Here is a 26,965-nt window from a genome sequence, read left to right as displayed (position 1 = left end):
CGGGCGCAGGGCGGGCGCAGGGCGGGGGGGGCGGGCGCAGGGCCGGGCGCAGGGCGGGCGCAGGGCCGGGGGCGGGGCGGGCGCAGGGCGGGCGCAGGGCCGGGGGCGGGGCGGGCGCAGGGCCGGGCGCAGGGCGGGCGCAGGGCGGGGGGGCGGGCGCAGGGCGGGGGGGGCGGGGCGGGCGCAGGGCCGGGGGCGGGGCGGGCGCAGGGCGGGCGCAGGGCGGGGGGGGCGGGCGCAGGGCGGGCGCAGGGCCGGGGGCGGGGCGGGCGCAGGGCGGGCGCAGGGCCGGGGGCGGGGCGGGCCCGGGCGGGGCCGGAACCAGCGCGCCCGGAACCTCAGCCGGGGCTCGCGGCGCCGGAGACGCCGGGACGCTATTGGCGGCGGACCCAGTTTTGGTCCTTCCTTCCGGCTCGGCCCGACCTCGGCCCGCGCCTGACCCCCGTGACCCCAGTCTGACCCGGAGGCCGGAGGTGAGCCCGCGCGGCCGGGCCCGGGAGACCCCGCGTGCGGGGCGGGGCGGGGCGGGAGCAGAGCCCGGGGCGGCCGCGCAGCCGGGCCTCGGGGCCCGTGACCCCGCGGGGCAGCGGCGCCCGGCTCCCCAGTCCCCCCACGCCCGACCGACTGGTGGAGGACGGGCTGTCGGTTGGACTTGTCTGTCTCTGTCTGTCTGTCTGGCTGGCTGTTGGACTTGTCTGTCTCTGTCTGTCTGTCTGGCTTGCTGGCAGTTGGACTTGTTTGTCTCTGTCTGGCTGGCTGTTGGACTTGTCTGTCTCTGTCTGTCTGTCTGTCTGGCTGGCTGGCTGTTGGACTTGTCTGTCTCTGTCTGTCTGTCTGGCTTGCTGGCAGTTGGACTTGTTTGTCTCTGTCTGGCTGGCTGTTGGACTTGTCTGTCTCTGTCTGTCTGTCTGGCTGGCTGGCTGGCTGTTGGACTTGTCTGTCTCTGGCTGTCTGTCTGTCTGTCTGACTGGCCGGCTGAGTGGCTGGTTGACCAGCTGGCTGGCTGGATGAATGACTGGCCGATGGCAGGGCCTCATTCTGCTGCCCAGGCTGGCCCAGAGCGGGAGATAATCCTGCCTCAGCCTCCTGGTTGCTGAGCTTACAGGCGTACCCCCCTCACCCCCCGTTCAGCTCCATCTGGCATTTCTTAGTGAAAGTTATCACCCCCGCCCTCCAGGGCATCGTGTGGGACCCAGTCCCCTCCACTGACCAATTCTGGGACACCTTCATCAAGACCACAGAGGAAGTTCTGGGGATCACTGATATACACGGTCTGGTGGTGAGTAGGTCAGATGTGGCATTGAATCAAAGCCAGGTGTCATTCCTTTAGGAACCTGCATTCATTTGAGTGCAAGTTTCATCCTTATCTCTTATTGGCAGGCTCTAGTGAGCATGTGCCAAGGGACACTCGTCTGCTTGGCATGTGCTTAGAGAATCACTGTCACCCCAGGTCAGTGCCAAATCTTTCAGTCTCATCTTACAGGTAGGACGTGAGAGGGGAAAGGAACTGTTAGGGGTAAAATGTAGTGATGGCAGTGCCCCGTCTTGGTGATTCCTGTTTAGAGCCTCGGACTCCTGTTCAGCTGCTTCTTCTCATAATGCTGAGTTCCTGCTCAAACGCGTCTTCATGATACCCTGGTGCCTCCCTAAGCAATGGAAAGAGCCGGGGCAGGCATACACAGCCATCAAGCAATCACAAAGCCCAGGGAGGGGCCTGCGTGTAAAACTGGCCTCCAGAGGCCTCCATGAGACTCTTTAGGCTCTCCTCCTGATGCATCTCACTACTTTTCTTTTCTGACTTTCCTTTTGCTTTCAATAAACTTACTGTGTTTCCCTTAAACACTTCCCTGCCTTTTGATTCTCTAATGCGTGGTGAAAAGGAATCCTTTCCCCTAAGAGGTATCAAAAGCAAGGTTTAAGCAGGTGAGGAAAACCAGGAAGAAGAGCAGCAGTACGAGGCTGAGTTTGTGTGGAGGCTAGCTCTCTTCTTAACTGCCTTCTGTTGGGACATAAAAGAGAAATCCTCTGGGCTCTAGGATTGGCCCCTGAAGGGACCCGTATGTCCTGATGGCAGTCTTGCCTCTGGAGCAGCAGGGCAGTGACTCCCAAACCCAGAACGCCACACTGCCCGGGCCCCTCCGCATGCTGCTGCTTCGAAGGGGACAAAGCTTCTCCCCTCGGGCTGAACACCGAGGGACAGCTACACCAGGCTGGGGTGCCTGGGAGTGCTGTTTGCCAGAAGAGTTCCCCTCGGGGACCTGGCTTTCGGGAAGGAATGCTGCTGCATGGCTCCCAAGCTGGGGCCTGCCCTGACAGGTTTTGATGAGCTCCCAGCCAGGAAGGGGTGCAGGTGCTGTTCATTGATGCCCTCGTCCGCGTGATCAGGAGAATCGTGGCATTTTGGGGCTGCAGCTGTGGCATGACGTCAAGCACTCTGGTGCTTCACACACTGCCGAGTGATCAGTTGCGTTTCTCTTCTGCCTGCCGAGCAAATAGAGGAGCATTAGTGGTTCTGCCCTGCCCGTCCACCTTATGCCCATTCTATGTGTCCTGCTGACGAGTGCCCTGCAACTCAGCACCTCAGATTTGTTCAGTTTTTCTGTAGCAGCAGAAATCCAGGGTGTGAGCAAACCAGATGCTGCTTCTGAGCCCCTTGTGGACACAGGGCTGGGCAGCTGTGGGACCCTTGCTGCCTCTTACTGCAGAATGATGGGTCTTGGGCGACCGGCATTTGTAGGGCCAGCAAACACAGGACTTGGAAACATCATGAGCTGAGCCAAGCATCGGCACTGGGTCTGTGAGGCACGTGTGACTCTTGTGCACAGGGCTAGAGGTTTTCCTGCCGAGACCCTGGCTAGAAGAGAAATCAGCAAGCCACAGGAGAGAGGCCGGGAGGCCAGCAAGAGGGAGCCAGGCCTGAGCGAGGTCCTCACACACAGAAGGTGACCCGGTTCTGGCAGATTCCATTGTTGTAGTTTATTCTTTACTAGATGATTATAAAGCACTGTGCTAATCTTGTTTGTTTGTTTTTTAAGAGAACAAAAACAGTGCTTGGAGCATGCAGTGGGTGTCATTTCCCCAGCATGTCAAGATGGAGAAATGGATTTGTAGGCAGGTGCGTGGCCAGCATGGAGAAGCAGCCCCTGCAGAGGAGATGCACAGAGGACTGGAGAGGAGTTCTGACAATTCTCCTTACCCTTGTCACCCTCCTGGGCCTGCCAGGCAGGCCAAGGCCTACAGCTTCCATGCTGGGGCCTGCTGTGTGCCCCCATCAGCAGGGGTCTTGTCGCCCTGTCTCTGGAGTGCAGCACTATTTAGGGTCCTCGTCCCTGCCTGGAGCCCCATGGGGGCAGGCAATGCAGTTTGCAGCCCACAGAGCATGAAGTCTGCGTCGAGTCCTCACTCAAGACTCTTCTACTTACTGGAGCGGAGGTGGGCCTCTGGCCGAGCACTGCTCAGATGGCCGTACAGTGTTGCTGGGTGGAGGTGGCTGATCTGTTCTCAGTGCCAGGCCAAGGCAGGCAGGGGCTGTGACCTGGAGGTGACAGGAAGGACTTGAACCATCGGTGGTGGTGGTGTTGGCACTGGGAAGAAGGCATTGTCAGTTCAGAGGCAGAGTCTAGGGTGGCATCTACCACCCATACTGTACAGGAGCAGTGTGCAGGTGTGCTGGTGTGGACGGGACCACTCAGGCCTTGTGCTGGTGTGCTGGCGTGGACTGGGCCACAGGGGCTTGTGTGCTGGTGTGCTGGCGTGGACTGGGCCACAGGGGCTTGTGTGCTGGTGTGCTGGCGTGGACCAGGCCATAGGGGCCTGTGTGCTGGTGTGCTGGCGTGGACTGGGCCACAGGGGCCTGTGTGCTGGTGTGCTGGCGTGGACGGGGCCACAGGGGCCTGTGTGCTGGTGTTCTGGCATAGAGGCAACATGCTGGCGTGGACGGGGCCACTCAGGCCTTGTGCTGGCGTGGACTGGGTCACGAGGGCCCGTGTGCAAGTGTGTTGGTGTGGACCTGGCCACGTGGGCCTGTGTACAAGTGTGATGGTGTGGACCGGGCCACATGGGCCTGTGTGCAAGTGTGCTGGTGTGGACCGGGTCACGTGGGCCTGTGGACAAGTGTGCTGGTGTGGACCGGGCCACGTGGGCCTGTGTACAAGTGTGCTGGTGTGGACCGGGCCACGTGGGCCTCTGTGCAAGTGTGTTGGCGTGGATTGGGCCACGTGGGCCTGTGTGCAAGTGTGTTGGTGTGGACTGGGCCACGTGGGCCTGTGTGCAAGTGTGCTGGTGTGGATTGGGTCACGTGGGCCTGTGTACAAGTGTGTTGGTGTGGACTGGGCCACGTGGGCCTGTGTGCAAGTGTGTTGGTGTGGACCAGGCCACAGGGGCCTGTGTGCAAGTGTGTTGGTGTGGGCGGGGCCACAGGGCCTGTGTGCAAGTGTGCTGGCGTAGAGGCAGTGTGCAAATCTGCCAGCGTGGACTGGGCCACGTGGAGCCCTCTGGTGAAGCAGGCGCCCGCCCCTCCCTCCCAGGAAGCTCGTTTGCTGCTGCTGGGTCTTTACTAGCAGTGTTTCCATCCTAGAAAGCAACCTAATGCTTACAGCTGGTGAACGCTCGCCCTTGGGGATGGCTGGGGGCAGTTGCCTGGTCTGCACCAGCCGACAGTCTTCTGGTGAGACCTGTGGGTGGGGAGGGACCTGCGCAGCCCCATGCTCCTCTTACCTGGTGTTTTCCCAGGCCTAGAGTTCCAAAACCCAATATTCAAGATTTACCTTAAGTATATTGAGTATTGCTTCTCTTTGGTTTTATCTAATTTATATCATTGTTTTAGAATCTCATGGGGTATTTTTAAAAGATTTAAGCCGACAAGATTTAGTAAAATACTCAGGAGGCTGAGATCTGAGGGTCATGGTTTGCAGCCAGCCAGGGCAGGAAAGTCCATGAGACTCTAATCTCCAATTAATCACCAGAAAGCCAGAAGTAGAGCTGCGGCTCAAGTGGTAGAGCACTAGCTTTCGGAGAGAGAAACAATGCTCAGGGACACTGCCTAGGCCCTGAGTTCAAGCCCCAGGAGAGGCACAAAAAATAAGAGGGAAAGAAAGGGAGGGAGGGAGGAAGGAAGGAAGGAAGGAATCAATCCAGGCTAAGAAGCCAGATACTTGAAGTCTAAAGATGTTGAATGCTGGGCTGGGAAGGTGGCTCAGTGGTAGAATGCTTGCCTTGAATGCATGAGACCCTGGGTTTGATTCCTCAGCACCACATAAGCAGAAAAAAGCCAGAAGTGGTGCTGTGGCTCAATGGTAGAGTGCTAGCCTTGAGCTGAAGAGCTGAGGGGCCGCGCCCAGGCTGAGTCCAGGCCACGGCCCCGGGTGCGCTCAGTCGCTGTGGCGAGGCTGGGTGGGCCAGCGGCACTCATCGCTGTGTTCTCCTCTCTGCAGTGGAACCGGCACGCCGGGGCAATGCTGGCTGGTGCGATGCGCCTGGTCCGGTGTCTGGCCTCCCGCCGGCAGGCCCCTTGGAGACACGGAGCACGTGGCCTCCTGCACACGGCCCCCGCCGCCCCCCCGGATGGGGCTGCCCCAGTGTTTGTGCGAGCCCTGGCGTTTGGGGACAGAATCGCCCTGGTTGACCAACATGGCTGCCACACCTACAGGGATCTCTATGCCCGCAGCCTCCGCCTGTCCCGGGAGATCTGTAAACTCCGGGGCTGCGTGGACGGGGACCTCCGGGAGGAGAGGGTCTCCTTCCTGTGCTCCAACGACGCCTCTTACGTGGTCGCCCAGTGGGCTGCGTGGATGAGTGGCGGCATTGCCGTCCCTCTCTACCGGAAGCACCCCGAGGCCCAGCTGGAGTACTTCATCCGGGACTCGAGGAGCTCCGTGGTGGTGGCCGGCCAGGGGTACGAGGAGCTGCTGGGCCCAGTGGTCAGCAGGCTGCGGGTCCCTCTCCTGCCTCTCACTCCCGCCGTCTACCACGAGGCCGCAGAGGGGACCACGGAGGCACAGGTGCCAGACCGGGTGTGGCGAGACCGTGGAGCCATGATCTTCTACACCAGCGGGACCACGGGGAGCCCCAAAGGCGCCCTGAGCACCCACCGCAACCTTGCAGCTGTGGTGAGTGTCGGGGCCTTCCTGGGGGCAGCGTGCCCTTCCGTGTCCCCCCTCACCCCTGCAGCCCTGGGCAGGCTCAAGGCAATTCTCAGCTGTCTCTGACACACACACACACACACACACACACACACTCTCTCTCTCTCTCTCTCTCTCTCTCTCTCTCTCTCTCTCTCTCTCTCTCTCTCTCTCTCTCTCTCTCTCTCTCTCTCTCTCTCTCTCTCTCTCCCTGCAAACATCATGAAGTTCTTGGTGAGAGGGACATGGAGCGTCCGGACGCACTTGCCAGGGCAGGTCAGCCATGCTTTCTGCAGTGGCCTCCTGGGTGACCCGCCAGGGCCACGGACACAGAGAGGACAGAAGAGACCACTGCGTGCTGTGAACAGACAGCCCACCAGGCAGAGCCAGGATGTGTGTCTGGGACCTGAGATTGAGATTTGTGTGTTGGGTTTTTTTTTTTGGGGGGTCTGGTCATGGGGCCTAACTCTGGGCCTGGGCGCTGTCCCTCAGCTCTTCAGCTCAAGGCTAGCACTCTACCACTTGAGCCACAGCGCCACTTCTGGCTTTTTTCTTTTTACTTATGTGGTGCTGAAGAATCGAACCCAGGGCCTTGAGCATGCAAGGCAAGCGCTCTACCACTGAGCCACCTTCCCAGCCCTGAGATTGAGATTTGCTTGGGTGACCTGGGAGCAGGACCCATCTTTTGCCTGACCTGTGCATTATCAATAATGCCTGTGCACTAATTTTTTCATTCTATAACTTAGTAACCATTGTGACAAAACTCTTCAACCACTTTGCTTATCTGCAATAAATACTCCCAGAATGTATTTGTTTGCATTTGAAAGGAATGAAGTCTCTTATATGGTAGGAGAAATAAAGTAAAAACAGAAGTTCAAAGCACAAGAAGAAGGCAGGAAATAAACACAGATTCCAAGCCAGCAGCATGGCTGTGAGTGTGGTGCCCTTGGCCAGGTGCACAAGCACACCTCACAAGCAGCCACATCCAGGAGTGGACACATTCGTCTGTGAGATCATCAGGAGTGGACACGTTTGCCTGTGAGGTCATCAGCAGTGGATGTGTTCATCTGTGAGGTCATCAGCAGTGGATGCATTCATCTGTGAGGTCATCAGCAGTGGACGCATTCGTCTGTGAGATCATCAGAGTGGACACGTTCATCTGTGAGGTCATCAGCAGTGGACACGTTCATCTGGGAGGTCATCAGCAGTGGACACGTTCATCTGGGAGGTCATCAGGAGTGGACACATTTGCCTGGGAGGTCATCTCTGGGCCTCTCCATTCCCTGAAGAGACAGTGAGGTCCTGCAGTGTGCCGGACACGGCACCCTTGCCGTGGCTACGTGGGGCACTCGAAGGCCTTGTCCCCAGGGCTCCTCAGTATGAGCTGAGAATACACCCAACGCTGACTCTGTGGCTCCCCTCTAGCTGGATGGAGGTGATAGTGCAGGGATCACAGAGCTTGGTGCAGAGGCTGCGGTTGGACTGATCCAGTTAAATCTGGAATTCTGCTGTGTGCCTGGGCTGGGAACACCTGCAGGAGGCAGGGCCGCATTCACACCACTGCAGAGCCATGCTGCCCCGGCGGCTCTAAAGCGGCTAACCGGCTGTGACCCTTCCTGAGCACGCAGGGCCCTTGGTCATCTGGCCTCCATCTCTGCCAGGAATCACCAGAGGGAGGAGTGTGGACTTTCCTCTTCCTCCTTGGCCTCGCATCCACCCATGGGCGTCTCTAGGGGCACAGCGCTCCTGGTCTTATGGTGCTTTGTCCCCTGCAGGTGACTGGGCTGGTCCACGCCTGGGCCTGGACGAGAGATGATGTGATCCTCCATGTCCTCCCACTGCACCACGTCCACGGCGTGGTCAACAAGCTGCTCTGCCCGCTCTGGGTGGGAGCCACCTGTGTGATGCTGCCCGAGTTCAGTGCCCAGCAGGTCAGTCGGGAATCGGGTCTCGGCGCGAGCTGAGGGCCAGCTTTGCAGATACGTGAGTCCGGGGACCGCCGTGATAAAGGGCCGTGGGCTGGGCATAAAACATCCTGGGGCTGTTCTCACCTTTCTGGAGTGAGTTGAATAGAGCCAAAACCAGGTATGGACGGGCCTTCCATCTGGAGGCCCGGGGCCGGCCGCTGCCCCCCGTGGCTCCCGTGCCCGGGGTCGGCCACTGCCCCCCCGTGGCTCCCGTGCCCGGGGCTGGCCGCTGCCCCCCGTGGCTCCCGTGCCCAGGGTCGGCCGCTGCCCCCCCGTGGCTCCCGTGCCCGGGGTCGGCCGATGTCCCCCGTGGCTCCCGTGCCCGGGGTCGGCTGCTGCCCCCCTGTGGCTCCCGTGGCTCTCGTGCCCGGGGTCGGCCGCTGCCCCCTGTGACTCCCGTGCCCGGGGTCGGCCGCTGCCCCCCCCCCGTGGCTCCCGTGCCCGGGGCCGGCCACTGCCCCCCGTGGCTCCCGTGCCCAGGGTCGGCCGCTGTCCCCCCGTGGCTCCCGTGCCCGGGGTCGACCGCTGTCCCCCGTGGCTCCCGTGCCTGGGTCAGCTGCTGTCCCCCGTGGCTCCCGTGCCCGGGGTCGGCCTCTGTCCCCCGTGGCTCCCATGCCCGGGGTCGGCCGCTGTCCCCCGTGGCTCCCTGCCCGGGGTCAGCTGCTGTCCCCCCGTGGCTCCCGTGCCCGGGGTCGGCCGTGTCCCCCGTGGCTCCCGTGCCCGGGGTTGGCCACTGCCCCCCCTGTGGCTCCTGTGCCCGGGGTCGGTCGCTGCCTCGCATGACTCCCGTGCCCGGGTTGGCCGCTGCCCCGTGTGACTCCTGCCAGCCTGTGCTCCTGGCAGCCCCTCTGGGCCCTGCTGAGCTCTCCCTCTGCCTGTCTCATGAGGATAACCCAGGATCATCTCCCACCTTTTTTTGTTGTTGTTGTTCCGGTCGTGGGGCCTGAACTCTGGGCCTAAGCGCTGTCCCTCAGCTCTTCAGCTCAAGGCGAGCGCTCTACCACTTGAGCCACAGCACCACTTCCAGCTTTTTTTCTTTTGCTGGGGAATCGAACCCAGGGCCTCAGGCATGCAAGGCAAGCGCTCTACCACTGAGCCAGCTTCCCAGCCCACATCTCCCACCTTTAGGCTTTACTGAATTCCATCTACAGAATCCCTTTCTCTGCCTGGGGCTGTTCAGAGCCCAGAGCATTTGGACACCGCAGCCATGTCTGCAGTGAGGGACCCCGCGGCGGGCTGGCCCAGGCTCCTCTTCTCTTCCTTCCACGCGCTGCTGTACATGGTGTCACCTGTGCAGGGTGGCAGGTCAGAGCCAATGATTTGGAGGGAAAAAAAGCCACATCCAAAGGCCGATGCTGGCCTCGGTGACCCGGTCTATAACGCAGTCTCCCAGAGGCCGATGCTGGCCTTGGTGACCCGGTCTATAACACAGTCTCCCAGAGGCCGATGCTGGCCTCGGTGACCCGGTCTATAACACAGTCTCCCAGAGGCCGATGCTGGCCTCGGTGACCCGGTCTATAACGCAGTCTCCCAGAGGCCGATGCTGGCCTCGGTGACCCGGTCTATAACGCAGTCTCCCAGAGGCCGATGCTGGCCTCGGTGACCCGGTCTATAACGCAGTCTCCCAGAGGCCGATGCTGGCCTCGGTGACCTGGTCTATAACGCAGTCTCCCAAGGTCTTGTCTCTCTGACGTTCAGGGGGTCCAGCGGCTTTGACTGTGCTGGGTAGTACTCGTCCTGCGGGAGTGGGCAGTGGTATGCCTGTCCATGGGGTCCATTCTGCTGCTCCTGCCCTTGCCTTGGGCCATCCTGCCCTGAGCTTACCCTCGCTTGACTCATCTTCCTGTCCCTGGCTGCCTGGGCCCGGGCCCCCATCTGCAGCCTGGGTGCTCCAGTCCCTCACCGGACTGTCAGAGCAGATGTGGGCCTTGCGCACCAGATCTGTGCACTCAGCACCGTCCTCCCCTGTGCCTCGTGGGCAGCTGCTCTGTGCCCTGGCATCTCTTCTGAGGTGCTGCGCTCCTGCGGTGACACTCTGGAGTTGCTCCTGGAGCTCTAGCCAAGGTCTGGGGCCCTATGGTCCATTCCTTAGCTTGTGATGCGGGCAGAGCCTCATTCGTAGTTTTTAACGTTCAGGAGTTTCTGAATACTACCCAGTACTTGATAATGATACTGTGGCTAAAAAAGACTATAGCCGTCTTAATCTCCAGTTTATAGCTTTAGAAATTTATCTCTGTGAAACCTGCTCTGAGCCTTAGTGTCTGGAAGAGCAGCGAGGAGCTCAGAGGAGCCCCTGGGAGCCCCGGTGTGTCCCCGTCTGCTCTGCGCTGGGGCTGTGTGTCCCCGTCCACTCTGCGCTGGGGCTGTGTGCCCCCGTCCACTCTGAGCTGGGACTGTGTGCCCCCGTCCACTCTGAGCTGGGACTGTGTGCCCCCGTCTGCTCTGTGCTGTGACTGTGTGTCCCCGTCCGCTCTGTGCTGTGACTGTGTGCCCCCGTCCGCTCTGTGCTGTGACTGTGTGTCCCCGTCCGCTCTGCGCTGTGACTGTGTGCCCCCGTCCGCTCTGTGCTGTGACTGTGTGCCCCTGTCCGCTCTGAGCTGGGGCTGTGTGTCCCCGTCCGCTCTGCGCTGGGGCTGTGTGTCCCTGTCTGCTCTGAGCTGGGGCTGTGTGTCCCCGTCTGCTCTGCGCTGGGGCTGTGTGTCCCCGTCCACTCTGAGCTGGGGCTGTGTGTCCCCGTCTGCTCTGTGCTGTGACTGTGTGCCCCTGTCCGCTCTGAGCTGGGGCTGTGTGTCCCCGTCTGCTCTGCGCTGGGGCTGTGTGTCCCCGTCCGCTCTGTGCTGTGACTGTGTGTCCCCGTCCGCTCTGTGCTGGGGCTGTGTGTCCCCGTCCACTCTGAGCTGGGGCTGTGTGTCCCCGTCCACTCTGAGCTGGGGCTGTGTGTCCCCGTCCGCTCTGTGCTGGGGCTGTGTGTCCCCGTCCACTCTGAGCTGGGGCTGTGTGCCCCCGTCCGCTCTGTGCTGGGGCTGTGTGTCCCCGTCCACTCTGAGCTGGGGCTGTGTGTCCCCGTCTGCTCTGAGCTGGGGCTGTGTGTCCCCGTCCGCTCTGTGCTGTGACTGTGTGTCCCCGTCTGCTCTGCGTTGGGGCTGTGTGCCCCCGTCCACTCTGAGCTGGGACTGTGTGCCCCCGTCCGCTCTGAGCTGGGACTGTGTGCCCCCGTCCGCTCTGCGCTGGGGCTGTGGTGTCCGCCGAGGACAGCTTCCAGTCTTGCTGTCTGAGAAGTTGCTCTTGGCCCTGAGTGTTTTCATGTGCTCAGCACCGCTGCCTGTGTGGACTTTCCGCTGAATGTCCCTCACCTGTGTCTCCTCTCACTGCAGTCCCAGTCTCTAGAGTGTGATGCTGTTGTACAAGGCAAGGGCTCGGGGCTGCTCAGCTTGGATGCTGTTCATCTGTTTCCAATGCCATGGGCCAGGACTCACCGTGAGGGCTAGGGGGACCCCAAGGCCAGGACCGCGGCACCCTGGAGCCTGTTCTGCCTTCCGTTCAACCACTGGGTTCAAGGCCACAGAATAAACAACCTTCTATGATGTCTGCTTTTCCTTAAGAGCTGTGGGTAAACATGAAACACCTAACCTGTGAGGTGTTTTCATATTAAAGCTCATTATAAAGTCACTATGGAGTCAAACACAAAGCTCACATGGTAACTAAGGGACCCGTCTTCCGTCTGTGCCAACACGGGGCTGACTTCTGGCCAGCGACCACCTGGGGCTGCCGCCGGCTTCTCTACCGTGCAAGTCACCCCTACGGAAGTAACTGGAGAAAGTTGACACTTCCGGCCACCGATAGGGAACCCTGGGCCCGTTCCTCGCGTGCTCTTCCTGCTCTCCACACGGAGCATGCTCTAGAGATGGGTCTGGGGCTCAAGAGCGCTCTGTGCTGGGAGCCAGGCTAGGAAAGGCTTCCGCTCAGGGAACTGACCTGGAACCGGAACGCATGTAGAATGTAGCTGCAAGTGCTGTTTCCTGATGTTTCTACTGGGTGCTTCCTTTTCTCTGTAGGTCTGGGAAAAGTTCTTAAGTTCTGAGACTCCACGGATTAACATGTTTATGGCCGTGCCCACGATATACAGCAAACTGATAGAGTACTACAACAGACATTTCACCCAGCCTCACGTCCAGGACTTTGTGCGTGCAGTTTGTGAAGAAAAAATTAGGTAAATGGAAAAAGCTCCCTTTCCTGTCCAGGAGGGCTAGTGATGGTCAGGTAGAAGTCAGGCTGCCGCTCGAGTGGTCTGTCTGGGCTCCTCTGTTGCTCTTTGCCCGTTCATAGTCCCGTACCCGCTCCTGCCGCCCCCCGCCTTCCGCACCTCTGTCTCCCTATCCTCACTGCCGCTGGTGAGGGAGGGTCTCAAGAGAGGACAGTGCTCGGACGCTCTTGCACGGCCCACGATGACCGCATAGTCTGTTTCTGCTCAGTCGTGGCTCTCTAGGTCCTGCCCAGCCCTACGCGCCTTCTCAGCTCTGTCTCTTCTGGCTCCCTGGATAGGTGGCTTTCCTCCCACGGGAGCAGAACCCTTTGAGCCCTTCAGTGGCAGGAGCTTTGTTCTGTGTTCTCTTATGAACCTGTAGGCATGGTTTATTTCTCAGCTTATGTTAAGGTGTGACACTGCTGGGCGAGGTGACTCATTCCTATGATCCCAGCTAATCGGGAAGAATCACAGATGAAGGCCAGCTGGAAATTCCATCTGAACTAAGCCTGGCCTGGTGGGTGCTAGCCTGCCACCTGAGCTACTTGCGAGGCCATAGGTGTTGGGTTCAGGCCAGCCTCAGGCAAAAGCACAAGACCCTACCTGAAAACTGATCTAAAGCAAAAAGGGCTGGTGCACCTGCCCAGAAAGCAAGAGGCCCTAATCCCCAATACCACCAGAAAAAGAATTTGACCTACTAACCCGAAGTGAACAGGCACACTGGGCATTTCCCCGTCCCAGCAGGGGTGAGGGGAGGTCTCTGTGGCCAGGGGCAGAGGTGACCGCGTGTACAGCAGGCGGATCCAGGCTGGCCGAAGGACCTGTGCGGTCAGCGGAGTTTAAGATGCCAAGTGCCACCTTCCCCAACCCCCCAGGCCCACCTTGAGCCAGGTTCCCAGGCCACAGAAGAACCAGGAAGCCGCACCGTCTCCCCAAGAGAGCCGGGCTCTGAGACAGTGTGTGTTTGATGGTGCTCACCCGGGGGCCCTGGACGTCACCCAGAGTCCGCCAGGAGCTTGACCAGCGCCCCTTCCTGTGCCACCGCCGGTGCCCTCTGCCCTGGGGCATGTGGCCTCCCCCTGGAGCTACGCTGGACCACTGCTGTCACTCCTGTGGTTGTGAACATTTGTATGGTCATGTTTGCAAAGTGCCACCAAAAACCCCAAAGATAACCTTTAATTCGCATTCCTTTGGCAGAACTCTGCACCTCCTAAAGCAAATCCAAATGAATTATTTCCAAGCAACTTAAGTTTTATCCCAAACTCATTTTTATTGTGAATCTCAAGTACAGGGCTGTGGAGCAAGGGTGTTTTACAGCCTCTGTCCCGGGTGAAGGCACGTGTCTTGTGGGAGGCCCCTTCAGAGCTGAGCCCTGTGCTGCTACCCTAGGCTAATGGTGTCAGGCTCGGCGGCCCTGCCCATCCCGGTGCTGGAGAGGTGGAAGAGCGCCACGGGCCACACGCTGCTGGAGCGCTATGGCATGACGGAGATCGGCATGGCCCTGTCCAACCCGCTGACCGCAGCTCGCCTGCCAGGTACCTGCAGCCCCAGCGCTTTCCTGTCCTGCTTTCTCTGAACGGTGGCGGCGGGGGTGGGGAGGTGTCCCGGCGACTTACATTGCAGGGGAAGGAGTGGTGTGTGCTGCTGTCCGGGACGGGCCACGGGGCTGAGGCCACCTTGGGGCCGGCCACCGACGGTGGAGTGGGTGGGAAGGCGTTTCCCGCTGCTCTGCCAGGTCAGTGGGGACGAGCTCTGCTGAGTGGCAGGTGCCCCTGGGGACGGGCCCCTGGCCGCGATGCCTCCTCCGTCCGGGCGGCGGCCGCAGACCCGGGTCAGCTTCCACGCCTCTGCTCTCCGCAGTGTCACGCTGACCCGCCCGCCTCGTGCCCGCGGGAGCTGGTGGCCCATCCTGCACCATGGCTCCCTTCCAGCCCCAGCCGTCTGTCTGTCCTGTCCACCTGCTGCTGTAAGCCTGGCCACTAGCCAAAGGACATTCTGCTTCCTTCTGGCTTGGGGACATTCTGGGCCGGGTGTCCTCTGACCGAAGGCCCCGTGTCCCTCTGTGCGCTCAGCCTTGTGCTGGCTGGGCTGTGTGTCCTCCGGCGGTTGTCTGCCCTCTGCTCGCAGGCAGCGGGGGCGGCTGTGAGTCCCGCAGAGCCCTGGACGCTGCGGTGTCTCACATCGCACGGGGTGCTGGCATCTCGCCCAGTCTCATTGCTCTAGTAACTAGAGCAATTATTTGTTTTCATCCTGTACTCCGTCCCTTGCCGACTGTGGATGGAGGAAGGGGGTCCAGAGTCATTAAAGTGCGAGGATCCGCTGGGGCCGGCCTTGGAGCACAGAAGTGAGCATGGTGAACAGCTGGCCACACCTCGTAGCCTCTTAGATGTTGTTGGCGCTGGTCGCCGGAACCGAATCAAGTACCTGTGGCTGGGTCCCACGTGCAGGTCCCGGAGGAGCAAGCTCCGCCCCACACCGTGCGGCTCCCGTCCTTAAACCTAGAAATGCGTCTTGAAAGTGCTGTCTCCAGGGATCCATGTCCTCGACAGAGGAGGAGGAGGAGAGGGCTCTTCCTTGTACCTTCCCACTCTCGGCTGCCCCAGACCCGGACAGCCCTGGCTTCGGAGCCTGTGGTTTGTTTCAGCTGCGGCCTCTGGTCCTGGGTGCCGACCTTGGTCCTCTCTGTGTTTGGGATGCGCCCACGCCGCCGGCTGCTCCAGCCGGAGTCCTCTCCTGCCAGCCCCTCCCTCCCCTGCACGTCTCAGCCGTGGGCAGGGCGCCGGGCGCCAGTCAGACGCCGGGATAGGTCGGCTCACGCCAGAGCCCCGGAGGTGTGAGGGGGACTGGGGGCATGTTGCTGGTGCCGGGGCCTCTGCTCCCCCTCTCCCCGGTTGCTGTAAAGAGCGATGAATCATTTATAGCCTAGCTGTCACTGGGCCTGACAGGACTGGGGTCAGAGGCATGGAGGTTCTGGCAGCAGCCGGTTCCAGGGGTCTGGGGCCTGGCACCCACGTCCCTAGAAAACCATGGGTGCCTAGTACACGAACCACAGGGCAGGGTGCTGCGTAACGAAACCACGGGTGCCTCGTGCACAGCCCGGGGCAGGGCCACACCTCAGCCTCACCGCGCCATCAGCCTGCTCTGACTGCCTGTGCACACAGTGCACACCTGTCTCACACCCACCCCCGGCTCGGGGGGTGTGTACACACGCACAGACTTACACACACAAAGGCCTAGGTGTGCTCTGTTCTTTTCCAACCTTCCAACTCCCACCTCTTTCCCCTTTCTCCTCAGGCTCCGTGGGGACCCCGCTACCGGGAGTGGAAGTACGTATTGTCTCCGAGAGCCCACAGAAGGAGGGCTGCCCCTATGCAGTCCACGCGGAGGGAAACGAGCGGGGGACAAAGGTGGGTCTGTGGGGTGGGGCCCGCTCGGTACGCAGCGGCAAGGCTGCGCTGTCCCCCGTGCCAGGGCTGGCTCTGGACAGCAGGGACACTGGCTGTGAGGCGGGGACACGTGCCAGCGTCTGAGGCCTCCTGCTGCTCTGGCTCCTCGGGGCTCTCTGTGGAGGAAGCCTCGGGGCGGTGGCAGCCTGGCCAAGGAGGCTCCCGGGCCGCAGCGGCCATGCTTGCAGATGGAGCTGGGAACGCCGGTCTGCGCTCTGTGCTGTCCCAGCCCCACGCGCTCCAGGGGCCTTCCTGCCACTGTCCTGCAGTTCTCCACATCTCCTGTGTCGTTCTGGTCTCCGCCAGGGTGACCACGGGCAAGGACATTCATTGTCTTATGTCCGTGAGGATTGGTCACAGTTTGGAAATGACCTGCCCCCCGCGCTGGTACTAGTGCCACTAGGGCACGCGCCGAGTCCGCACCCCGCCAAGGTTCCGAGATGCCAGACGGGGCCTCGGTGCTCAGTCAGGGCCTTGTTTGGACTGTGATCGAGGTGGGCCACCAGCAGGTGTCCTGCCCTTGGCTCAGTCTCTGTGGACGGACCGCGATGGAGGTAGAACCCCCTGGGAGGGGATTTTGCACAGGCCGAAGCGAGACCTGTCTACACAGCCCTTCTGCGTGTTCCTTGGGGTTTCACTGCTCATGCTGTCCTCACCAGCCCCCGGCTTTGCCCTCTGGCCCTGCCTGGCTCCTGACCCGCCCTCTCCTCTGTCCTGCTTGGGCCAGCCTCCCCATGTGTGCAGCTTCTCAATCTGCTAGATCCTGGGGCCCTCCCGAGAGCCAGGCCACTGTTCCCTCTGAGGACGGGCCAGCGTTGCTGGTTTGTCTAGGCAAGATGCTTTGGGAGCCTGATGCGTTGGCACATGCTCGTAACCCCAGCTACTCAGAAGGCAGAAGTAAGGGTGACCTTGATTCAAGGCCAGCACCGTATAAAAACATAAGATCCCTTCCAAAACAGATAACATGGGAATGTGGCTCAAGATCACCTGCCTAGCAAGTGCCAGGCCCTGAGTTCAAACCCCAGTACTACAAAAAACGAAACTTTGGACTAAGTATCACTCGGATGTAGAATACTCATCCACTTTGCAAAAGGCCCTGGGCATGCTCCCCAACCCTGCAAAAACCATAGAATTTATCAATTTAGCCGGGCACTAGTGGCTTACACCGGTAATCCTAGCTACTCAGGAGGCTGAGATCTGAGGATCACAGTTCAAAGCCATCCCTGGCAGAAAAATCTATGAGACACAAGACACTTATCTCCAATTCACCACCAGAAAACCAGAAGTGGTGCTGTGACTCAAAGTGATAGAGCACTAGCCTAGAGCAAGAAAAGCATAGGGACAGCACGCAGGCCCTGAGTTCAAGCCCCACAACAACAAAAAAGGAGTTTATCAATTGATAAAGAAGCTCTTCCTGCCCCTGCTTAGTTAGGAGCAGCTACCTGGTATGCTGACGATGGAGGTCAGAAACTTGCTGTCTGTGAGAGACAGCAATGTGTGTGTTCTGGGTCATTGCGTCCCCCTTTGCTCACTCAAAGATGGCCCAGAGGCCCCGCCCCGCTGCAGCTCTGGAGATCTGAGTAAGAGGGAAACAGGGTCCACTGCGCTGGACCTCTCAAATTCCCCTTGCTGCGGCAGACCCCAGGACAGCAACCTGACTCCATTCCTTGGGTCCTCCGTGATCCTGTCATGGTCCTCCCGTGATCTTGTTGCAGCCCTTGGGTGTTCTTGTCACCAGCCTGGCTGTGTGTGTGTGACTAGAGGCACTCTGGGGAGTGGGACTTTGCTCCTGGTGTGCGTGTGTGTGCATGCGTGCGCGCGTGTGTGTGCGTGTGCGTGCGTGTGCGTGTGTGTGTGACTAGAGGCACTCTGGGGAGTGGGACTTTGTTCCTCGTGTGCGTGTGCGTGTGTGTCTGTGCGTGTGTGTGCATGTGTGCGTGTGTGTGTGCGTGTGTGTGCGTGTGTGTGTGTGTGTGTGTGACTAGAGGCACTCTGGGGAGTGGGACTTTGCTCCTCATGTGCGTGTGCGTGTGTGTCTGTGCGTGTGTGTGCATGTGTGCGTGTGTGTGTGCGTGTGTGTGCGTGTGTGTGTGACTAGAGGAACTCTGGGGAGTGGGACTTTGCTCCTCGTGTGTGCGTGTGCGTGCGTGTGTCCGTGCGTGTGTGTGTGTGCGTGTGTGTGTGCGTGTGTGTGTGACTAGAGGCACTCTGGGGAGTGGGACTTTGCTCCTCGTGTGTGCATGTGCGTGCGTGTGTCCGTGCGTGTGTGTGTGTGCGTGTGTGTGTGTGCGTGTGTGTGTGTGACTAGAGGCACTCTGGGGAGTGGGACTTTGCTCCTCGTGTGTGCGTGTGTGTGCGTGTGTCCGTGTGTGTGCATGCGTGTGTGTGCGTGCGTGTACGTGTGTGTGTCTGTGCGTGTGTGCGTGCATGCGTGTGTGTGTCCGTGCATGTGTGTGTGCGTGCGTGCATGTGTGTGTGCGTGTGTGTCCGTGTGTGCGTGTGTGTGTCCGTGTGTGTGTGCGTGTGTGTCCGTGTGTGCGTGTGTGTCCGTGTGTGTGTGTGTGCGTGTGTGTGTGTGTGACTAGAGGCACTCTGGGGAGTGGGACTTTGCTCCTGGTGTGTGTGTGTGTGCGCGTGTGTGTGCGTGCGTGTGTGCGTGTATGTGTGTGTGTGACTAGAGGAACTCTGGGGAGTGGGACTTTGCTCCTGGTGTGCGTGTGCGTGTGTGTGTCCGTGCATGTGTGCGTGTGTGTGTGCGTGTGTGCGCATGCGTGTGTGCGTGTGTGTGTGTGACTAGAGGCACTCTGGGGAGTGGGACTTTGCTCCTGGTGTGCGTGTGCGTGTCTGTGCATGTGTGTGCGTGTGTGTGCATGTGTGTGTGTGCGTGTGTGTGTGACTAGAGGCACTCTGGGGAGTGGGACTTTGCTCCTCGTGTGTGCGTGTGCGTGCGTGTGTCCGTGCGTGTGTGTGCGTGTGCGTGTGTGTACATGTGTGTGTCCGTGCATGTGTGTCCGTGCATGTGTGTGCGTGCATGTGTGTGTGCGTGCACGTGTGTGCGTGTGTCCGTGTGTGCGTGTGTCCGTGTGTGTGTGTGCGTGTGTGTGTGACTAGAGGAACTCTGGGGAGTGGGACTTTGCTCCTGGTGTGTGTGTGTGCGTGTGTGCGCGCGTGTGTGTGTGCGTGTGTGTGTGCGTGTGTGTGTGACTAGAGGCACTCTGGGGAGTGGGACTTTGCTCCTGGTGTGTGTTTGTGTGTGCGTGTGTGCATGCGTGCGTGCGTGTGTGTGTGTCCGTGCGTGTGTGTGTGTGACTAGAGACACTCTGGGGCGTGGGACTTTGCTTCTCGTGTGTGCGTGTGTGCGTGCGTGTGCGTGTGTGTGTGTGTGTGACTAGAGGCACTCTGGGGAGTGGGACTTTGCTTCTCGTGTGTGCGTGCGTGCGTGTGTGTGTGCGTGTGTGTGTGTGTGTGTGTGTGTGTGTGTGTGTGACTAGAGGCACTCTGGGGAGTGGGACTTTGCTCCTGGGGTGAGGATGTAGTGTAGGTCGATGCCACACAGGGTGCTCTCTGGAAAAGGGGTGTGCACACCCTATGTGACAGAAGGTGGGCCCCTCAGCCCTCCCAACAGACAGCATGGGCTGGGCAGGGACCCTCAGCACCAGCAGGCCCCCAAGACATTATCTGCAGCCTCGTCCTGTCCCGTGTTCCTAATCCAATGACCATCCGGGTCCTCGTCCTGTCCCGTGTTCCTTATCCAGTGACCATCCGTGTCCTCGTCATGTCCCGTGTTCCTTATCCAGTGACCATCCGTGTCCTCGTCATGTCCCGTGTTCCTTATCCAGTGACCATCCATGTCCTCATCATGTCCCGTGTTCCTTATCCAGTGACCATCCGTCTCCTCGTCCTGTCCCGTGTTCCTTATCCAGTGACCATCCATGTCCTTGTCCTCTCCCGTGTTCCTTGTCCAGTGACCATTCGTGTCCTTGTCCTCTCCTGTGTTCCTTATCCAGTGACCATCCGTGTCCTCATCCTCTCCCGTGTTCCTTATCCAGTGACCATGTGTATCCTCGTCCTGTCCCGTGTTCCTTATCCAGTGACCATCCTTGTCCTTGTCCTGTCCCGTGTTCCTTATCCAATGACCATCCATGTCCTCGTCCTGTCCTGTGTTCCTTATCCAGTGACCATCCATGTCCTCGTCCTGTCCCGTGTTCCTTATCCAGTGACCATCCGTGTCCTTGTCCTGTCCCGTGTTCCTTATCCAGTGACCATCCGTGTCCTCGTCCTGTCCTGTGTTCCTTATCCAATGACCATCCGTGTCCTCGTCCTGTCCCGTGTTCCTTATCCAGTGACCATCCATGTCCTCGTCCTGTCCCGTGTTCCTTATCCAGTGACCATCCGTGTCCTCGTCCTGTCCCGTGTTCCTTATCCAGTGACCATCCATGTCCTTGTCATGTCCCGTGTTCCTTATCCACTGACCATGTGTCCTCGTCCTGTCCTGTGTTCCTTGTCCAGTGACCATCCGTGTCCTCGTCCTGTCCCATGTTCCTTATCCACTGACCATGTGTCCTCGTCCTGTCCCGTGTTCCTTATCCAGTGACCATCCGTGTCCTCGTCCTGTCCCATGTTCCTTATCCAATGACCATCCATGTCCTCGTCATGTCCCGTGTTCCTTGTCCAGTGACCATGTGTCCTCGTCCTGTCCCGTGTTCCTTATCCACTGACCATGTGTCCTCGTCCTGTCCCGTGTTCCTTATCCAGTGACCATCCATGTCCTCGTCATGTCCCGTGTTCCTTGTCCAGTGACCATCCGTGTCCTCGTCCTGTCCCGTGTTCCTTGTCCAGTGACCATCCATGTCCTCGTCCTCTCCCGTGTTCCTTGTCCAGTGACCATCCGTGTCCTCGTCCTGTCCTGTGTTCCTTGTCCAGTGACCATCCGTGTCCTCGTCCTGTCCCGTGTTCCTTATCCAGTGACCATCCGTGTCCTCGTCCTGTCCCGTGTTCCTTGTCCAGTGACCATCCGTGTCCTCATCCTCTCACGTGTTCCTTGTCCAGTGACTATGTGTGTCCTCGTCCTGTCCCGTGTTCCTTGTCCAGTGACCATCCGTGTCCTCGTCCTGTCCCGTGTTCCTTGTCCAGTGACCATCCGTGTCCTCGTCCTGTCCCGTGTTCCTTGTCCAGTGACCATCCGTGTCCTCGTCCTGTCCCGTGTTCCTTGTCCAGTGACCATCCGTGTCCTCGTCCTGTCCCGTGTTCCTTATCCAGTGACCATGTATCCTCATCCTGTCCCGTGGCCCTGTGGTCAACAGATCTGGGAGCTGTGCATCTCTGTCACGGCAGCCCAGGTGACCAGGCACCCCCTGGGGATACAACTCCCTCTGAAGTCCTTCCCTTCGGGACTTGCAGCAGGCCAAGGCTCCCGGCCTCCCTCGGCCTGGCTCCCGGCCACCGGAGGGGTTAACCGCACTGCCGTGCGCTGTGCGTGATGCATATTTCATGTGTGGTTGCTCCCAGCTGGCTCCACTGCCAGCCCCGTGAGCACATTGCCCATTGTCTCTTTATTTTTTTATTTTTTCTGTTTTCTTAGATTGCTTGCTTACATGAGAGCCACACAGCAGCCAGCGACAATAGCGGTCTATCAGCAGATAAACGCTGCACAGCTGTGCGCTCCACCGCCCCGTAGCCCTTGTGAGGAGCCAGAGACCGCGCGGGTAGCGGGGGCGGGCAGCCACGGCCCCAGGAAGCTCCATCCTCCTTATTTCCTCCTGTACAAAAAAGCAATAAGCTCACGTTTCTCTCGCTCTGGACAACAGACTGCTCAGCTGCGGCTGCCTCCCCACGCCGCGTATCTGTGTCCCTCCTGCCTGGGTGGACCCACCTCCCCACGCCGCGTATCTGTGTCCCTCCTGCCTGGGTGGACCCACCTCCCCACGCCGCGTATCTGTGTCCCTCCTGCCTGGGTGGACCCACCTCCCCACGCCGCGTATCTGTGTCCCTCCTGCCTGGGTGGACCCACCTCCCCACGCCGTGGTATCTGTGTCCCTCCTGCCTGGGTAGAGGCCCCACCTCCCCATGCCGTGGTATCTGTGTCCCTCCTGCCCTCCTGCCTGGGTGGACCCACCTCCCCACGCCGTGGTATCTGTGTCCCTCCTGCCCTCCTGCCTGGGTGGACCCACCTCCCCACGCCGTGGTATCTGTGTCCCTCCTGCCTGGGTGGACCCACCTCCCCACGCCGCGTATCTGTGTCCCTCCTGCCTGGGTGGACCCACCTCCCCATGCCGTGGTATCTGTGTCCCTCCTGCCCTCCTGCCTGGGTGGACCCACCTCCCCATGCCGTGGTATCTGTGTCCCTCCTGCCTGGGTGGACCCACCTCCCCACGCCGCGTATCTGTGTCCCTCCTGCCTGGGTGGACCCACCTCCCCACGCCGCGTATCTGTGTCCCTCCTGCCTGGGTGGACCCACCTCCCCACGCCGCGTATCTGTGTCCCTCCTGCCTGGGTGGACCCACCTCCCCACGCCGTGGTATCTGTGTCCCTCCTGCCTGGGTAGAGGCCCCACCTCCCCATGCCGTGGTATCTGTGTCCCTCCTGCCCTCCTGCCTGGGTGGACCCACCTCCCCACGCCGTGGTATCTGTGTCCCTCCTGCCCTCCTGCCTGGGTGGACCCACCTCCCCACGCCGTGGTATCTGTGTCCCTCCTGCCTGGGTGGACCCACCTCCCCACGCCGCGTATCTGTGTCCCTCCTGCCTGGGTGGACCCACCTCCCCATGCCGTGGTATCTGTGTCCCTCCTGCCCTCCTGCCTGGGTGGACCCACCTCCCCATGCCGTGGTATCTGTGTCCCTCCTGCCTGGGTGGACCCACCTCCCCACGCCGCGTATCTGTGTCCCTCCTGCCTGGGTGGACCCACCTCCCCATGCCGTGGTATCTGTGTCCCTCCTGCCCTCCTGCCTGGGTGGACCCACCTCCCCACGCCGTGGTATCTGTGTCCCTCCTGCCTGGGTGGAGGTCCCACCTCCCCATGCCGTGGTATCTGTGTCCCTCCTGCCCTCCTGCCTGGGTGGACCCACCTCCCCACGCCGTGGTATCTGTGTCCCTCCTGCCTGGGTGGACCCACCTCCCCACGCCGCGTATCTGTGTCCCTCCTGCCTGGGTGGACCCACCTCCCCACGCCGCGTATCTGTGTCCCTCCTGCCTGGGTGGACCCACCTCCCCACGCCGTGTATCTGTGTCCCTCCTGCCTGGGTGGAGGCCCCACCTCCCCACGCCGTGGTATCTGTGTCCCTCCTGCCCTCCTGCCTGGGTGGACCCACCTCCCCATGCCGTGGTATCTGTGTCCCTCCTGCCTGGGTGGACCCACCTCCCCACGCCGTGGTATCTGTGTCCCTCCTGCCTGGGTGGACCCACCTCCCCATGCCGTGGTATCTGTGTCCCTCCTGCCCTCCTGCCTGGGTGGACCCACCTCCCCATGCCGTGGTATCTGTGTCCCTCCTGCCTGGGTGGACCCACCTCCCCATGCCGTGGTATCTGTGTCCTTCCTGCCTGGGTGGACCCACCTCCCCACGCCGCGTATCTGTGTCCCTCCTGCCTGGGTGGAGGTCCCACCTCCCCACGCCGCGTATCTGTGTCCCTCCTGCCTGGGTGGAGGCCCCACCTCCCCACGCCGTGGTATCTGTGTCCCTCCTGCCTGGGTGGACCCACCTCCCCACGCCGTGGTATCTGTGTCCCTCCTACCTGGGTGGACCCACCTCCCCATGCCGCGTATCTGTGTCCCTCCTGCCCTCCTGCCTGGGTGGACCCACCTCCCCACGCCGTGGTATCTGTGTCCCTCCTGCCTGGGTGGACCCACCTCCCCACGCCGTGGTATCTGTGTCCCTCCTGCCTGGGTGGAGGCCCCACCTCCCCACGCCGTGGTATCTGTGTCCCTCCTGCCTGGGTGGAGGCCCCACCTCCCCATGCCACGTATCTGTGTCCCTCCTGCCTGGGTTGACCCACCTCCCCACGCCGCGTATCTGTGTCCCTCCTGCCTGGGTGGACCCACCTCCCCACGCCGCGTATCTGTGTCCCTCCTGCCTGGGTGGAGGCCCCACCTCCCCACGCCGCGTATCTGTGTCCCTCCTGCCTGGGTGGACCCACCTCCCCACGCCGCGTATCTGTGTCCCTCCTGCCTGGGTGGAGGCCCCACCTCCCTCCCTTCCTGACACTCAGCTCAGGCGCTGGGTCCTTCTGGTGTGGCAGGGTCACTTCCCCTTTGTAAAAGGGCAGCAAGGAGATGCCAGGACCCCAGACAGGGAGCCTCCCCAGGAGAGCCGGTCACCACCCGCCTCGTGAATGTCTGCAGACCGCTTAGCTTCTCTATGCCTGTCCCGTGGACACACCGGGCCTTTCTCCCCAGATGCCTCCAGGGGAAGGCACAGGAAGTGTGGGACACTCAGGGACCCCCAGCCCATTTCCTGCTCCCCCTCGCCCCCCAACGCCTTGGTCCTGAGCAGCTGCTCCCTGGAGATGAGGTTTCTTTCCTGTGAGCTCAGGATACTTCTGGCCCAGGAAACAAACGTGTGGTTTATTGCTGGCTCTGGGTCTTTTCTCTAAGAGCTTTATCAAGATAGAATTTCTGTGTAGTTCACACATGTGAAGTACACGGTCCGGTGGCTTTTAGTGCGTTTGCAGAATTGTGCACCTGTCTTCACAGACAGTTTTAGAGTGCTGTCGTCGCCCAGGAAGCTGGAGGTCACCAGGGGCCACTCCCCGCCCCGCCCGCCATTGGAATATACCACAACGTAATAAAGACTGCACCTGGAAGTGTTGGTATGGCCTAAGTGGTAGAGCCTTGAGCAGAAAAGCCATGTGGGAGCACAAGGCCCTGAGTTCAAGCACACAACCAGCACAAAAATAAAAGCACATCTGACACACCCATGGCTTCCCACCGTATTGAATGAGGAAAGATGTAGAACAAGGCCAGGCACAGGTGGCTCACGCCTGTCATCCCAGCTACTCAGGAGGCTGAGATCTAAGGAACGTGGTTCAAAGCCAGCCCAGGCAGGAAAGTCCGTGAGACTCTTACCTCCAATAAACCACCAGAAAACCAGAAGTGCACTGTAGCTCACGTGGTAGAGTGCTCACCTGGAGCTGAAGAGCTGAGGGACAGTGCTCAGGCCCAGGGTTCAAGCCCCATGACTGACCAAAAAAAAAAAAAAAAAGATGTAGAACAAGGCAAGAATGGCTAATTTTGCCCCTTGGATTCTATAGTCCTGAGAGATCTACCCAGAGCATTTAGGCAAGAGGAAGAAAGAGTGGAAGCGGATGCTGTCATGCTAGCTACTCAGGAGGCAAGCTCTGAGAATCACAGTTCAGAGCTGTCTAGACAGAAAAGTTCATGGGACTCTTATTTCCAATTAGCCAGAAAACATCAGAAGTAGAGATATGGCAAATGGTAGAGCCCTCTGCCTACCAACCATGAGGCCCTGAGCTCAAGACACAAGCACCTCACCAAGGCCTCTGCAGGGCCAGCGTCCTCAGCCTCACGCTTGGTCCAGGGGGTCTCGTGGTGGTGACGTCCTCTCAGTATTGTCTGGGGTCTGCCTGAGGCTCTATGGTAGTTAGGGCTACTTTTTTTTTTGGAAGGAGTAATGATTTACAGTTCATCTTCCGGGAATATGGCTCAGGCAGCAGAGCACCTGCCTAGCACAGGTGAGGTGTTGAGTTCAAAACTTCAGTACTGAAAAAAAAAAGAAGGACGCAGACAAATGGGTCAAAAAAGCGCACCTCTGGTAAATACAGGGGACAGTTACTGCCGCTGCCCCATGACCGGCACCGCCTGTGGCTCTGTGCTGTCACCTCACACCTGACCAGCAGCTTCCCCACAGGCCCTGCCACAAATCGGAGACGGGACAGGGCTCCGAGACGGCGAACCGGGTGTGCGCTGGCTGGGGAGGGACCTCAGCTCTGCTCCTCGCTCAACATCCCTGCAGGGCTCCAGGCAGAGCCCTGCCCCCAGAAGGCCCTGCCAGGGGCTGCCTGCTCCCAGTTCCACGGCTGGGCTCCTGGCCACGTGTGGCTGCGGTTGTGTGGAGCACAGCAGGGCGGGAGCGGGCGTGCAGGTGGGGGCTGGGCTCCTGGCCACGTGTGGCTGCGGCTGTGTGGAGCACAGCAGGGCGGGAGCGGGCGTGCAGGTGGGGGCTGGGCTCCTGGCCACGTGTGGCTGCGGTTGTGTGGAGCACAGCAGGGCGGGAGTGGGCGTGCAGGTGCGGGCTCATTGATAATCTCAGAAAGCTTCTGACTGCGAGGCGGCAGAGGCTGCGTGCAGGCGGGTCCCACTTGGAGGTGTTGAGAGGGCTCCCTTCTGACCTACCTGTCTCTCACCTTCTGCAGGTGACCCCAGGGTTCGAAGAGAAGGAAGGGGAGCTGCTGGTCAGGGGTCCCTCTGTGTTTCGGGAATACTGGGATAAACCCGAAGAAACTAAGAAGGCGTTCACCCCGGATGGCTGGTTTAGAACAGGTAGGGCCCGGCCCTGTGGGCAGGAGGGGACACGAGGGCCTGTTACCACCCCAGGTCATTTGTTTCACCCCCGGGCCCGAGGTTTCCCGGGCCTGCCCACAGGCTGCATTCCATCAAGGAGCATCTGGGCGGGGGGGGGGGGGGGGGAGAGGCTGAGGCTTCACCAGATGGGGCTCAGCCCCACTTAAAAATGTGTGTTGTCCCAGCCGGCCTGAGCCACTGTGATCTGTGGGTAGAAAGCCATCAATCTGTCCTACCAGGGAAGACCAAAGTGGCCACCAGGAACCCAGTGCTGGGGGTCTGTGTGCCCTGAGGACCTTTGGGATAAAGGGGCAGGCAGGGGGTCTCCGGAGGGGAGTCGGGCTGTCTGGCAGCTCCCTTCTGCCTCCCCTTTGTGGCACCAGGGGCTAGACATGCCAACCCAGCCAGCCCTGCACCCTCCGACCCACCCCAGCCCTTCTCCTCCCAGCCGTGGTGTCGGGAGCTCCAGGTTGTGTGGACAGGAGCCCCAGTGGCCAGCGGGGCCTTGCAGAGGTGTGTGGGGTGCCGGTGCCCAGAGCAGAGGTGTGTGGGGTGCTGGCCGGTGCCCAGAGCAGAGGTGTGAGGTGTGTGGGGTGCTGGCCGGTGCCCAGAGCAGAAGCAGGGCCTGGGGCATGTCCTGCAGGCGCCAGGCTGCCTGGTGGTGCCCCGGGGCTGGG

The 26,965-nt window shown here is 60.4% G+C and overlaps 1 protein-coding gene across 2 annotated transcripts in view; it reads left to right on the top strand.

Annotated features, from left to right (window-relative positions):
- Window positions 1-346: 346 nt before the first annotated feature.
- The window catches only part of Acsf3 (acyl-CoA synthetase family member 3), a 38,434-nt gene continuing 11,815 nt past the window's right edge, over window positions 347-26,965 (top strand). Inside the window, exons 1-8 of one of the 2 annotated variants that reach the window (XM_069987850.1) lie at window positions 347-473; window positions 1,178-1,279; window positions 5,433-6,107; window positions 7,895-8,050; window positions 12,142-12,296; window positions 13,719-13,864; window positions 15,624-15,736; window positions 26,141-26,267. In XM_069987850.1, coding sequence (XP_069843951.1) covers window positions 5,454-6,107; window positions 7,895-8,050; window positions 12,142-12,296; window positions 13,719-13,864; window positions 15,624-15,736; window positions 26,141-26,267 — 1,351 coding nt within the window. In that variant the 5' untranslated portion in view covers window positions 347-473; window positions 1,178-1,279; window positions 5,433-5,453. The remainder of the gene's footprint in view (window positions 474-1,177; window positions 1,280-5,432; window positions 6,108-7,894; window positions 8,051-12,141; window positions 12,297-13,718; window positions 13,865-15,623; window positions 15,737-26,140; window positions 26,268-26,965) is intronic. The other variant, XM_069987849.1, reaches the window with a different exon arrangement.

This window comes from Dipodomys merriami, unplaced genomic scaffold, assembly GCF_024711535.1.
Source record: "Dipodomys merriami isolate MVZ:Mamm:240054 unplaced genomic scaffold, mDipMer1.0.p SCAF_348, whole genome shotgun sequence".
NCBI lineage: Eukaryota > Metazoa > Chordata > Mammalia > Rodentia > Heteromyidae > Dipodomys > Dipodomys merriami.
The sequence above is the reverse complement of the archived record's forward strand: the minus strand, read 5'-3'. Positions and strand labels throughout refer to the sequence as shown.